At 39.0% G+C, this 13,961-nt stretch overlaps 1 protein-coding gene across 1 annotated transcript in view; it reads left to right on the forward strand.

Moving 5' to 3' along the window:
- The window catches only part of abtb2b (ankyrin repeat and BTB (POZ) domain containing 2b), a 69,867-nt gene extending 57,403 nt beyond the window's left edge, over positions 1-12,464 (forward strand). The window contains exons 5-17 of the mRNA XM_079809877.1: positions 32-197; positions 337-426; positions 1,025-1,126; positions 3,523-3,619; positions 4,369-4,504; positions 5,594-5,868; positions 6,537-6,715; positions 8,632-8,737; positions 8,947-9,049; positions 9,177-9,267; positions 9,362-9,430; positions 9,634-9,747; positions 11,775-12,464. Coding sequence (XP_079666003.1) covers positions 32-197; positions 337-426; positions 1,025-1,126; positions 3,523-3,619; positions 4,369-4,504; positions 5,594-5,868; positions 6,537-6,715; positions 8,632-8,737; positions 8,947-9,049; positions 9,177-9,267; positions 9,362-9,430; positions 9,634-9,747; positions 11,775-11,978 — 1,732 coding nt within the window. The 3' untranslated portion in view covers positions 11,979-12,464. The remainder of the gene's footprint in view (positions 1-31; positions 198-336; positions 427-1,024; positions 1,127-3,522; positions 3,620-4,368; positions 4,505-5,593; positions 5,869-6,536; positions 6,716-8,631; positions 8,738-8,946; positions 9,050-9,176; positions 9,268-9,361; positions 9,431-9,633; positions 9,748-11,774) is intronic.
- Positions 12,465-13,961: the final 1,497 nt, after the last annotated feature.

Here is a 13,961-nt window from a genome sequence, read left to right on the forward strand (position 1 = left end):
TGTTTTCGAACTCTTCTTCTGTCTTGTATAGGCCCGAGTGCTGTTTTAGTTCCTTCAGGCGGCTGGATGCCAAAGCCGCCACAGATAAGTTCCAGCTGGACCTGGGCTTCCGAATGCTGAACTGCGGCCGCACCGATCTGATTGGCCAGGCCATCGAGCTGCTGGGGCCAGATGGTGTCAACAGCATGGATGACCAGGTACCGTAAGATCAGAACCGCAAGCCAGACATTAACAGCACCTGTCAGCACCCAAGACCAAACTATACATCACTCTGTTACACTGATATCATGTTTTGGATCCAGATGTCAAACTCTGCTCTCTCTGCATCTGTGGCAGGGTATGACCCCTCTGATGTACGCCTGCTCAGCTGGAGACGAGGCTTTAGTCCAGATGTTGATTGATGCTGGAGCCAATCTGGATGTAGCGGTATGTACCACCAGTTACTATATTAGTCGGTCACTATTTTTGGATGTTAAGGCCTGTTTATACCAAGTTTAATGGGATTAAACTTTGTTTGCCAAAAAAACCCCAAAATTTTAACCAAAAAATTGCTAAACTGATGCCACATTTTCAGCATTCTTTTACAAAAAAGGGTATTTGAATCAATTTTTCTCAAAAAATGTCAGAAGAGATCAACCAAGTCTATGAACAAAAACATTATGCGTTATTAAATCTTTTAATCTTTAAAAATTTTTTTAACTTGATCTAATATAGATGTTTGTTTCTAAAAAAAACTAAAAACTATCCATAAATGCATATCAAAAAGAGGAATTTTTGATACCCTTACTTAAATGAATTGTTTTGCATCTTTTCCCCGAAAAAGAAAAATACTTTAATCATACCTTCTAAATTCTCAACAACAACAAAAATTGGACACGGCAGCTGAACAATTAATAATAAAAATAAACTAGCCTGTGAACATTTTGTCAGATTGTTTTAATAGAATATTATAATGCTGTGAATGTTTTTTTGTGAAGAAATGGAGAACAGTCCTGTATGAAAGCTGATAATCTTTTGTGTTCAGGTACCCGTTTGCTCTCCCAAACACCCTTCAGTCCACCCAGACAGCCGCCACTGGGTGGCGCTCACGTTCGCTGTGTTACATGGACATATATCAGTAGTGCAGGTAAAGAGCTGATTAATTTGTCATGATTTTTTATGCCTAAACCAGTCAAGCGCAAACCCCACAGCCGATTCTAAAGATTGAATTGGTCATGCTAGTCACAACACTGAAACAAATACAAAACCTAACCTTAGCACTGAATGTCGTGAATAGATGCATCCATATTTCTGAGGGAATCCATGAAGTGTTTACAAGCTAAATTTAATTGGTCACATGATTGAGTTGATCGGCTGCAGGCCAGGGTTTGCACTAGTTGGGAACTAGTTGTTTTACTACTTTTGTTTTTGCACAATTGGTTATGTACGAGGATCAGGGTTTCCGCGGGGTCTTAAAAAGTCTAAAAAAGTCTAGAATTTCAAAATCAAAATTTTAGGCCTTAAAAAGTCTTCAATTCGCAGAAGTATTGAGTTTTAGGTCTTAAATCATTTTAAACAGGTCTTAATTTTCCTACGTTCATGTAACGCTACCTCTAATGCTCATTGAAATGCTCCCACAGCGCTTTAAAATGTTTTTTTGTTTTGTTTTTTAATTCTGGGTGTTGTAGTTCTTTCTTTTGCTAGTCCAAATATAATTTGCTGTATTACGACTACAAATGAGACCAACATGCATCTTACATTGCAGCCAATCAGCTTTCATATTATTGGCAGGAGTCTCTTTCGGATTGTACCACAGACACATAAAACTGATTTTATTCTTCAGATAATAGTCCTCCAGTTTTTCGCATTTCCGCGATTACTAAATACAACGAAAAATCAACAATGCATTTTTTGAGATCCTGCATAATTCGTAATTTCACCGCAAAATAATGGCAAGATACCAAAATAAACAAGATTTATGCATTTTGTTTATTCTACTGTAATGTGTGACTATTGTGAATCTAACATAATACAGTAAATGTGGTACCCTAATTATGAAAAAAAACCTTGCAAATTTGGAAAATTCACCACAAATTCAGTCATTTTGATCTAAAAAATCACCCAAAAAATATCCTGGTGGGATTGAGCTATAGGGAAGTGCAATTTTATCGATACAAGTTCAATTTGAATAAATACATTTACTTTGCAAGTAATTTTGTGACTGCATTTCCTTTATAGGTCTTAAATTTAATTCATAATGGTCTTAAAAATGTCTTAAAGTCTTAAATTTGACTTGATGAAACCTGCAGAAACCCTGAAGGATGATACTACTGACATCCATATGTCTTAAAAAGAAGTATACTTCAAGTTAATTTTGAGTACATTTTTTATACAAGTATACTTTATGTAGCAATAGCATACTAAAATCAATGTACTAGTAATATACTTGCAAGTATTATTTCAATACTTATTGGAACTAAACCGGCCCATTTCGTAGTTTATAAAAGTATACTTGTAACAGTGGAAAACTAATTACACAACTAGTTTACGTCTAAGTTTTATTTTGCACTTTAACTATACTTTGAAGTATACCACAAGTGAACTTATAGGTGTACTGTTATTTTACTAGTTATAGACTTCTAGCCCACTTTTTGGTTTATGAAAGTACAAGTACTTGTATATTCTCAGTAACTATACATTTTAAAGGTGTCATGAACTATACTGTTTTCCGAGGTCAACTCATGACGTTTGCATGGTTTTTACATTCAAAAACATCTTAATGAATAAGTAATAGGCTATTTTCTATACTGGTTTTGAGCCTGTTCTAATGGACACACTTGGTTTTTATGGGCGTGCCGCACTGAAGACTTGGAAGTAAACGGCCACTGCTATGATTGGATAACAGTTTTGCATAATAATGAGTTTCGGCTCCCCCGTCAGTACAATTGTTTTGAAAACTTCCAATGTAGAGAAACGGCAACCGGAATCCGCCCACAGGGCTCGCAAAATGTCTTTATCAAACAAACAAAATTTTTTATCTCTTATCCACCCGCAATTAATATGAATGTTATTTTTTATTACTTGGCCTGCCCGATCGGGGGATATATCCGCGAACCGCGCATCACTAACACACACACTTTTATATATCAAAGGCGGAAAGAAAAGTTTATTTCTCGTTTTAATACCCCTTTAATAGTTAAAATTTTCTTAAAGTGAACTTAGGGACATTATGCTTATAGTTATAGTACTTTAATTATACTGTACGGTTTCTAAATTTAAACCTTTAACAGTACTTTAAATTAACTCCTATACACCAAATATACTTAGACCTTTCGGTATATTTTTCAGTAGAAGCCAAGCATACTTAAGTTTAATTTTGTTTAGTGTATCTCTGATATACAAGATGCATTCTTAATATCACACTGGAATAAACTTCTTTTTGTAAGGAACGTAATAATATTCACTTAAGTTGTAGCCACACAATGTAAGTGTCATCCTTTTTACTGTTACTTTCTTAACATATATGCTTGTCCGTATCTTCAGCTTCTACTAGACGCCGGGGCAAATGTGGAAGGAGCAGCCGTCCGTAACGGACAGGAGAGCAACACCGAGACGCCTCTCCAGCTGGCATCTTCAGCAGGTGTGTGTGTGGCACAACACCCTCATATCAGCCTCTCACAACTTCCACCAGCTCAGATTTACAGCCTGCCAGGGAAGACTGATCACTCCCATCCCAAACAGGAATCCCTAAAAATACGGCCATGTGTTGGCAGAGCAGAGCCAAACTGTAGAAGCCACAAACTGTTGACAGAATTGGGTCAAGGGAGTGTTTTGCCACGGTTCAGAGCCTGTGTTTGGTTTTATTAAACCGTTTATAGGTGTGAGGACATTCAAGAAGAGGTTCTGCAATATTCAAATGAGTCATATTTTGTTTTACCCTTAGCAAGTAACTTTACCACTACAATCACTACAATTTACAATCTGTCCTACCTCATCCTTAATACCTCACTGTGACTAAGCAGGCCAAGTTTCTAAACTTAAATAGGCAATCTTTATTATAAATGTGGGCGGTAATGTTAATATTTCACTTTTCTGGTGTCAGAAATCTAAAGAGAGTAGAGTCGATTTTGGACGAGGAGGATGTTGTGAGTTCTTAAAGTTAGAGGGTATGTTTTCATAGTACATCAAGCTCTTTTATCACTAAAGATCAAGGAAAAGTTGATTCCTCATGACATGACCCTTTCAAGATCATTACAGTAATAATCATGAATTGTGTTCTTTTCTTTTATTATGGTTCTCTCTCATTTACTCTACACATCTCTGCAATCTCACCATCTGTTTCTACTTCTCTTCTCCTCTGGTCACTCTCCTGCTTTCGCAATCTCACAGGGAATTACGAGATGGTTAGTTTACTGCTGGCGCGGGGTGCGGATCCCCTGCTGAGGTCACAGGACGGTAACACACTGACATCATCGCTCTATGAGGACATGAACTGCTTCAGTCACGCTGCCGCACACGGCCATAGGTAATACCTCCCACCATCCTGGAACAGATCATACTAACACACAGATCAAATACACACTCGCCCCTCGGGAAACTCTGAATATGATCGGTTATGACAACAGCTGCATTACCACATAATGATTTCATATTGAGCACATTCTATCGTCTATCTATCCAGCACCTTTCTTTATGAATCTATGTCTAATTATTCATTATCCATCCATCAATCAATCCATCCGTCCATCTTTATGTCCAGTAATTTGTTCTCTATCTCTATTGTTAATCTATCTATCTATCTATCTATCTATCTATCTATCTATCTATCTATCTATCTATCTATCTATCTATCTATCTAATAATTATCCATCCATCCATCCATCCATTGATTCTGTCTGTCTATCTGTCAAATAATTATCCATCCATCCACCCGCCCGCCCGCCCGCCCACCCACCCACCCATCTGTCTGTCAAATAATTATCCATCCATCCAATCATCCATCTATCTACCTTTCTCACCAATCATTCATCATATCTATGATGTCATATCATATCTGGTCAGCTCTCTGTCTACCTATGTCTAATAATTCACAAGCTATCTATTCATCTAGCTTTCTATCAATCTTATGTCTAAGCATTCATTATTTCTCCAGCTATATCTCTTTCCAATCGTCTACCTAAGCAGCTATCCTTGGGTATAAAATCTATCTATCTATCTATCTATCTATCTATCTATCTATCTATCTATCTATCTATCTATCTATCTATCTATCTATCTATCTGTCTGTCTGTCTGTCTGTCTGTCTGTCTGTCTGTCTGTCTGTCTGTCTGTCTGTCTGTCTGTCTGTCTGTCTGTCTGTCTGTCTGTCTGTCTGTCTGTCTGTCTGTCTGTCTGTCTGTCTGTCTGTCTGTCTGTCTGTCTGTCTGTCTGTCTGTCTGTGTAATCATTCACCAGCAATCCATCCATCTCTCTTTTTCATCAATCTGTCAAGCCATATGTCCAAACATTCATTATCTATCCAGACCATTTTATCTACCTATATATCCATCTAGCTTTCTATCGATCAGTCTACCACCTGTCCATCACTAAACTAATTGAAAACTATGTTCTCCAGGAATGTTTTGAGGAAGCTCCTCTCTCAGCCTCAGAAGGTGAGGGAAGACGTGCTCTCGCTGGAGGAGATCCTGGCGGAGGGTGTGGAGGGCGAGACGCGGGCGTCTGGCCGGAACGGACATTCTCTACCCCCTCCTCCATCCCCTAACCTCAGCCTGGTGTCAGAAGATGCCCTGCCTAAGCTGTGTAAGGCCCGTATGAAAGCTCTGCAGGAGGCATCATTCTATAGTGCAGAGCACGGCTACCTGGATGTCACCATGGAGCTCAGATCTTTGGGTAGGTTAGACGCATATCTAACAAGTAATTTTTTTTACGGAGAATACACATTATAAGATGTTATCATAGAGCAGGGTTCCTCAAATCCGGTTCTGGAGGGTCACTGCCCTGCAGAGTTTAGCTGAAACCCTGATCTGAGACCCTGTCCTAAATGGCACACTTCATATGCACTTTTGGTCTTGTGGACTTACAGTGGCTGTCGCGTGCGCTTGTCCGTTAAGTCCACAAGACCGTAGGGTGTCCCATTTGTCATTTTAGATCTCAGAAGGGTGCTCGCGAGTGCCCCCTTTGCAGTCGATATGCGCCCTCGATGCGCACTTTTGCCGAGCCCGCACTGATGTGAACTCTGCAGCAAACTTCTTCCGGACAGTCAAAGCAGCGTTACGTCATGAAAGAACGGACTCGTAGGAAGACTGCGAGGGTTTAGAGTGCCATTTGGGACAGGGCCAAATTCACCTACCTGTGATTTTATAGTGATCCTGAAGACCTTTATTAGCTTGCTCAGGTGTGCTTGATCAGGGTTGCAGCTAAACTCTGGAGGGCATTGACCCTCCAGTGCAAGATTTGAGTAATAGAGTAACACATCATTTGTGATCAAATATAGACTTTATGTGATTAAGCATTTGATTATTGGCAAACAATTCTCCACGTATCGTCTGATCCTTCAGGAGTGCCGTGGAAGCTTCATGTTTGGTTGGAGTCACTGCGCAGCGCTCAGCTAAAGTCCAGAGCCGGAGTCACGCTTTCCCTTTTACGAGACTTCAGTTCCATCAAAGAGGAGGACTACTGTGAGGAACTAGTCTGCGTTGGTTTTCCTCTGATGTTTAACATCCTGAAAAATAGCAAGGTACTAAAATATTTCCTAGAAAGTCCAATTTGAGAACCTAACACAGAATGAATTTTGGTCATTGTCACTAGACTGTGAATTAAAAGATGACAGCAAATTCTAAAATGGACATTTTTCTAAAACATTTTTGTGCTTTTTTGTGCCAAGAAATTAGACTCGGTGCAAAGAGGTCTATAAATAATTCTTATGCTGCGTCTGAAATCAAACACTTCCCTACTACACTCCTAAAACATGCTGGGTTGTTTCAACCTAAATTTCGGTCATATATGGACAAACCCAACCGTTAGGTTCAAATTTTAACCCAACTGTTGGGTTTGTCCATATTAGACCCAAATTTGGGTTGAAACAACCCAGCATTTTTTTTAAGTGTATAGAGTATGCCAAAAGAGTAGTATGTCAGAATACAAACAGTAGGCAAAAAGTCCCCGGATGACCTACTACTTCAGCCGAGATTATTAGGTGTGCATTTGATGGACACTTTACTTTCCCATGAGACCATGGGAGACGATTTATGAATAGCAGGGATGCGACGTAACTGATGCTGGTAACAACATGGCGGATGTACCACGTCCAAATTTCATTCATACTACCCATATTCATACTATATAGAGTAGGGCTGGGTAAAAAAAAAATATTGATTTCTCGGTTTTAATCGATTCTCATTTTTACGGACCGATACCGATTCTTAAATTCCAAGAATCGAATAGTCATTCTGTTTTCAGTTTATGAATGAACGGATTATCCTCCCATCCAAACAAAATCGCAATAATCTTTGTGCTTTGTAACTTTTGATATGAAACAAAGTCTCTGTTTACAAGCTGTCATTTGAAATCTGTCACGTAACGTCACATTTACCTCAGAAAAACCATTCAGTGTCCATAAACTCGTTAGTCAGCTAGAAAAATTAACCCTATAGATGAGCATTTTGATAAATGTATGCACCACATTACATATTCATTTTTTTAATGTTCTTCAATATTAATGCATGTTTGAATAAATCTGTCAAGTTTTTATGACTGCCACCATTTAAATGTTTACATTTAAAAAAACTAATTGAAGTAGAAATATGATCATGTAATTGTAAAGTTAGTATTATAACTTTATTATTATAAAAAATAAGTGTAATTTGTTTATATTTAAATCAGTTAATTTTAACATTCAATATTACAGTAATGTAGTACCAACTGACACCCATGTATAGTTTATACAGCATTAGTTCAGAGATTTTTTTTTCCTTGCTGGAAAAAAACCAAACTCTGGTCAGGCCAATCACATTGTGTATAGAGTCGGTGGGCGGGTTTGACATAATGGCGGCACGTCACGTCCCCACGGCAGAGTTGCGAGGTTGCGTGCTACTTGTAAACAAAGAAGCTGACGAACAGCGGTCTTTCGAACCGGCTTTGGCCGCGACTCTGGAAGACTTGAAGTTAAGCTTTTCTTTGAGAAAAGAACAAAGAACGGCACTGAAGTCATTCTTAAGAAAAGATGTGTTCAGAGTTTTGCCGACCAGATACGGCAAAAGTCTATCAACTAACGTACGTTAGCTCCGCTTCCCCTTCTTTGCTCTGGTTGGCTGTAGCGCTATCCAATTGCGTGCAGAGGGAATTTGAAAGACAACCGTTTATCCCGCCCCTCGGATTGAGCCCTGCCAATGGTGAGTTTCCAGACCCAACATCTTGATGTGGGTCTGGCTTGTCAGGCTAGTGTCTGATATATATCCACAATAATCGATATTGAATCGAAAACTGAATCGAAAGCTTGTGAATGGAAATCGAATCGAATCATGAAATTTGTGTCAATACCCAGCCCTAATATAGAGCATACTTTTTTAGCGGTCGCAAAGTCATAAGGTAGTTTTGCTAGAGATTGAGTAGGTACTACATTTGAATGTACTAAGTCTTTCCTTTCCTCTATAGAACGAGGCAATATTCCAACAGCTGGGCATCATTTTTAGTCACTGTTATGGTCCTGCTCCACTCCCTCCTATCCAAGAAAAGAAGGCCGCTCTCTCTGCTCAGCTTGGTAATTCACTTCATCTCAGTAGAGTTATATTTATGACTTGGCAACATTGGCTGGACCCTCCAACATTGATCTAAAATTCAGAAACTAAAGTTTGCACGTCATTGATTCTGGTCATTTCGTTTTCATTGACATTGTTGTGCACATTCTAGTTGTCGTAATTTTTTTCATTTGACTGTAAATGATTACTCCAACTTCTCCTCTTTCCACAGACCCACACTTCCTGAACAACCCAGAGATGTCTGACGTGACGTTCCTAGTGGAGGGCAAAGCGTTCTATGCTCACGGGGTTCTGCTGCTCACAGCGTCCGATCGGTGAGCCTGTTACCTCAGTGACAGAATAATAGAAATGTGTTATCTTATAGCACGGGTCTCTGAAGTAGATTCTATTTTTTGACACAATTGAAGCATTATGAATAAAGGATGTTTGCTCTGGGATCAGGTTCAGAACTCTGTTGGCACTGAACGGGTCGGACAACACTCAGCCCCGCAAAGACATCGAGATCAGCAACGTCAAGTACAACATCTTCCAGGTAACATGAGATGAACCCTCATTGAACCCGTGCGATAACCGGGTGTTCCAAGATGTTATCAGGAGTTAATCACGATCTCATTGTGTTTATCCAGATGATGATGTCATACCTGTACTGCGGGGGGACAGAGTCTCTGAAGATGGGCGTCTCAGAGTTGCTGGAGGTAAGACAAACAAGATTCAGTCCAACCCGTGCAAAATTTGGCCTTCGCCAATGAAACTGGAAGGATTCTTCATGCACTCTTGAGTTAACCTGCAATAACTAAAGATGAAACTTTCTTATTGGACAGTAAAATATTTTTCTAGCTTGAAGCAAGTAATAAGCAAGTAAAGAAGGATTGTTCACCCGTTTGTTTCCCTTCTCTAGTTACTGTCAGCGGCCAGTTTGTTCCAGCTGGGGGCGCTACAGCGGCACTGTGAAATTCTCTGCGCTCGGAGCATTGACCTTGACAATGCTGTGAGCATCTACCACACTGCTAAGGTAAGAATATAGAATTGTTTACATAATATTATATAGGATCATAAAAAAATCGATATAATTGTTTATAGAGTAAATATATAAGTACAATTGTATAATTATAATGAAACACATGCCATAAAAAAAGAATCTGAATATTGTTTAAATGTTAACCGACCAAACATATTTCCGTTGTGATGAGTAAGAAGTATTTTGGTGGTATCATGATATTCTACAATTTTGTACAATATTGTATTCTTGATGATGACAAAGAAATAAAACCAAAAAAAAAAGGCAAGACAATATTATGGAAGCTTGTTTCCGCCAAAGAATGAAATATAAAGGTAATTGTGACTCATCTCAATTGTGAGTTTATATCTAGAAAGTCTGACTTTTTCTCCGAATTGCGTGATCTAAACTTGAAGAAAAAAAGTCAATTGTGAGATTAAAAAGTCGCAATTATATTTTAGTTTTAGTCCGTGGCGGAAACATTTGACTAATATTTACTTTAAATTGTTCATATCCTGTAAAAAAATATATAAAGGCACAATATGTGAGATTTTTGTACCAAAATATCCAAAAACCACTACACCATGTTATATCTTTTGTTGACTTGTGTACTTACATTATCCCAAATGTTCCAAGAATGTTTAAATCCAGAGAAATAAGCGATTTTAACCAGGACACAGACCGTGTCTGTGCGTCGCCTATCAATGACATCATACCCACATTACCCTCGATTTCTGATTTCCACCAAAGACGCTTTATTATGTGTTTTATTAGACAAGGGAACAACCGTTAGGAGACATTTATAGACAGAAAACTAATTATTGTACAGTAAAACAGCCTTTTCTCCATCATGCTATGTCTTAAAATGAATTGCATGCTATTTAGCAACACAATCCATAATCAGGGTTCCCACTCGTCCTGGAAAACCTGGAAAATTGATGACAAATTTTCCAGTCCTGGAAAACACATGGAAAATTAGAGAAAATGTAAAATGTCCTGGAAAATCTTGTTGTTGTCTGGGAAAATTCTTTAAAAAAAAGTTATTTCTTTAGCCGAGTATAAAGAGTTTATTGCTGGCCCAAACAATTAGCGCTAGTTGCAGAAAGCACATGTTCAGGATTGCTGAGTTTGATGCGTATGAGTAGGATTTTGAATAATGATGTTTAGTCTTGTGTTAGCTAATGCTAATGCTATGAACTGCTCAAATGTATGCAGTGAATGTTAACTCGTAAGCTGCTACCTAATCACATAATTTTGATATAAAGTCACATTTGTGTGTTATAAAGTCAGAATTGCAAGATATAATCAGAATTGCGTGATATAAACTTGCAAGTCTTTTCTTCACAATTGACTTTTTTGCGCAGTTGCGAGTTTATATCTTGCAATTCTGACTTCTTTTCTCAGAATTGTGAGATCTAAACTGCAATTGCAAGTTATAAAGTCCAATTCTGAGGAAAAAAGAATTGCGGCAATTTTCGCGTTTATATCACAAATATGTAAACTCGCAATTGCGAGAAAGTCAGAATAGCAAGATAAAAAGTCACAATTACTTTTTCTTTCTATTCTGTGGTGTAAACAAGCTTCCATAGTCATAATGTATGATTAAGAGCTCGTATTGAAAAATAATGGATTGTTAAGTAATGGCAATAAACTGTAAGGCTTTTAAAGACTTAGAAAGCAATATTTGGCATGATCCTTGTCTTTTATTCCCGCCGTAGTAAAATTTAAAATGTCCTGGAAAATGGTTGCTGAAAAAGAGTGGGAACCCTGATAATATCGATCTCTTACTGCAGTGTGCAAGTGTGTCAAAGCAGCCGCCAGGTGAACACACAGAGTAACGTTATAACAATTTTCAACACTCTCAAATGTGTCTAATATGGTACGTTTAAGAGTAATATGCTGCGTTACCTCACATAAGCATGAGCGGAAGAAGCGGAAGTGGCAACTGCGGCAGAATAAAGTTCTGAAAAACTGCATAGTGTGTTTAATAATTATTACTTAAGTGTCTCTCCCTGACTAATTTTTTTTTTTTTTTTTTTCAGGCTCATGGTGCGGTGGAGCTCAGTACATACTGTGAAGGTTTCTTCCTGCAGAACATGGCAGGTCTGTTGGAGAGGGAAGCCTTCCGGGCGCTGATCCTGGGGTCCGGGACACGAAGCGGGTCTGGAAAAGACCCTCTTCTGGAAGAGCTCGAGGCAACATTAGCGCGCAGACTACGCTCACTGCTAGTGACTTCTCGCGTGTGAAAGGAAAAGATGGAAGGAAATACACCAAGAAGAAAGGACATGAATGTGTAGATGTTAAGACAATATGGAAAGACTGAGGAAATATGAAAAGGATATGCTATTGAAAAAAAAAGACGGACTGACTGAAGTTGAGCTTTGTGGACAGTTTCATGAATTCTAAAAATAATCATTTAATGGACACAAGCTTGACATTAAATGCTGCAGCGTTTGTGTGGCTACAGCTATCGAACTAACGTACGTTAAGATTGTGTTAAATTGTGGACAACAGTTTTCCCACACTTCAACAGACGCCATTTTGTACAGAGTTTGGCTCAAGTGGGAGGCTAGAACGTATCTTTTTCCCCTTCATAATTGTTTTATTTTAAGCTATTATAGATGAATCTTGTAATGGAGAAAAACAAGGACATGTTCTATTTAAAGATGTGAGATTATTTAAGTTGCTATTTTATCTTGTTTCATGCCAAGCAAATAAAGTTATATATAAACAAAACTTGTGTCTAAAATGATCCAAACAGCAACAGAAGACCACAATTAAGTATTTTCAGTGGTGACATTCTATCTTTTAAGTGTGTCTGTATGTGTGTGTATGTATATATAAATATACACATATACACACACCTGCAAAATACATAAGGTAATTGTTAAGCTGGCAAACGCTTTAATTTAAAAAATATTTAAAAATGAGACTGTGCTGCCACCTTCTGGTTATTGAGAGCACTGTACACTGTTAAACTGTTTTCTAATTCATAACTTCAAAGTGTACAATCAATGAAAAAGAAAATAAAGGAGAAAAAAAGTGAAGTCAACTTACCAGGCTTGAAATAAACACCTACAAAGACTGGGAATTCGCAAACTCCTAAAAGGTAATAAAACTGCAGGGGTGCAGGAGAACCATACGATGAAATGACCAGTACCTTTTACGTTCAATTGCACAGTAAACTGTGTGAAAGGATATAAATCAGTTTTTATTATGAGTCTTCTCATGAGATCACATGACAAGCGGTAGTATGCTTCACATATTTCTAGTGACTGAACAATTTTTGAGTGGTGCTGCATCAGTATAAATCGAACACAACTGTCATAACGCTGCAAACTAAATATTACTACAATATACAGCGATCAGGCATAACATTATGACAGGTGAAGTGAATAACACTGATTATCTCCATCACAGCACCTGTTAGTGGGTGGGATATATTAGGCATGAGATCCACATGAGCACGCACCAATCCACAAATGCACGCAACAGATCCACACACACGGCAATCCACACGCCACAGATCCACACGCACACATGGCAATCCACACACACACAGCAATCCACAGATTCACGCCACAGATCCACACGCACACATGGCAATCCACACACACAGCAATCCACACACACCACAGATCCACACGCACACATGGCAATCCACACACACACAGCAATCCACAGATTCACCCCACAGATCCACACACACATGACAATCCACACACGCCACAGATCCACACACACACATGGCAATCCACACACACAGCAATTCACACACACCACAGATCCAAACACACATGACAATCCACACACGCCAATCCACACATGCACGCCACAGATCCACACACACACACGGCAATCCATGCACACCACAGATCCACACACACAGCAATCCACACATGCCACAGATCCACACACACACACACACACACACATGGCAATCCACACACACCACAGATCCAAACACGACAATCCACACATGCCACAGATCCACACACACACACGGCAATCCACACACGCCACAGATCCACACACACATGGCAATCCACACACGTCACAGACACACACACACACACACACACACACAAACACACACACACACACACACACATGCAATCCACACACGCCACAGATCCACACACACACGGCAATCCACACACGTCACAGACACACACACACACACACACACACACACATGCAATCCACACACGCCACAGCTCCACACACAC

The sequence above is a fragment of the Gobio gobio genome (assembly GCF_949357685.1).
Source record: "Gobio gobio genome assembly, chromosome: 25".
Classification (NCBI taxonomy): Eukaryota; Metazoa; Chordata; class Actinopteri; order Cypriniformes; family Gobionidae; genus Gobio; species Gobio gobio.